The sequence below is a fragment of the Eurypyga helias genome, unplaced genomic scaffold, assembly GCF_000690775.1.
Source record: "Eurypyga helias isolate BGI_N326 unplaced genomic scaffold, ASM69077v1 scaffold38409, whole genome shotgun sequence".
NCBI lineage: Eukaryota > Metazoa > Chordata > Aves > Eurypygiformes > Eurypygidae > Eurypyga > Eurypyga helias.
This window is the reverse complement of record NW_010272096.1, coordinates 13,791-14,066: the sequence shown is the minus strand read 5'-3', so window position 1 is coordinate 14,066 and position 276 is coordinate 13,791. Positions and strand designations below refer to the sequence as shown.

General features: G+C 69.6%; 1 protein-coding gene across 1 annotated transcript in view; it reads right to left on the bottom strand.

Moving 5' to 3' along the window:
* Positions 1–175: 175 nt before the first annotated feature.
* SMARCD2 (SWI/SNF related, matrix associated, actin dependent regulator of chromatin, subfamily d, member 2) overlaps positions 176–276 on the bottom strand; it is a gene marked incomplete at its 5' end in the record, with an annotated part of 4,386 nt that continues 4,285 nt past the window's right edge. Inside the window, one exon of the mRNA XM_010159034.1 lies at positions 176–237. Within this exon, the coding sequence (XP_010157336.1) occupies positions 176–237 (62 nt within the window). The remainder of the gene's footprint in view (positions 238–276) is intronic.

Here is a 276-nt window from a genome sequence, read left to right as displayed (position 1 = left end):
TGGGGGACCCTCCGCTGCGCTCTCCCCTCTGGCCGAGGGGAGCCCAGGGGTGCGAGTGGCTCCGAATCCCCCAGGCACGTAGGGTCTGTGCAAGTGCTGTAGTTGATTCCAGTAAGTACCGTCAGGCTCAGGCGGCAGCGAGAGGAGAAGGAGCTCCCGAGCCCCCGCCGGCCCCTTAGGTGAGGCGGATCCCGAGCACTTGTTCCAGTTCCTGCCGACGCTGCTGGACCTGGGGGAGAGGAGGGGGGGCCGGCAGGGGGCAGGGGAGGCGCAGGG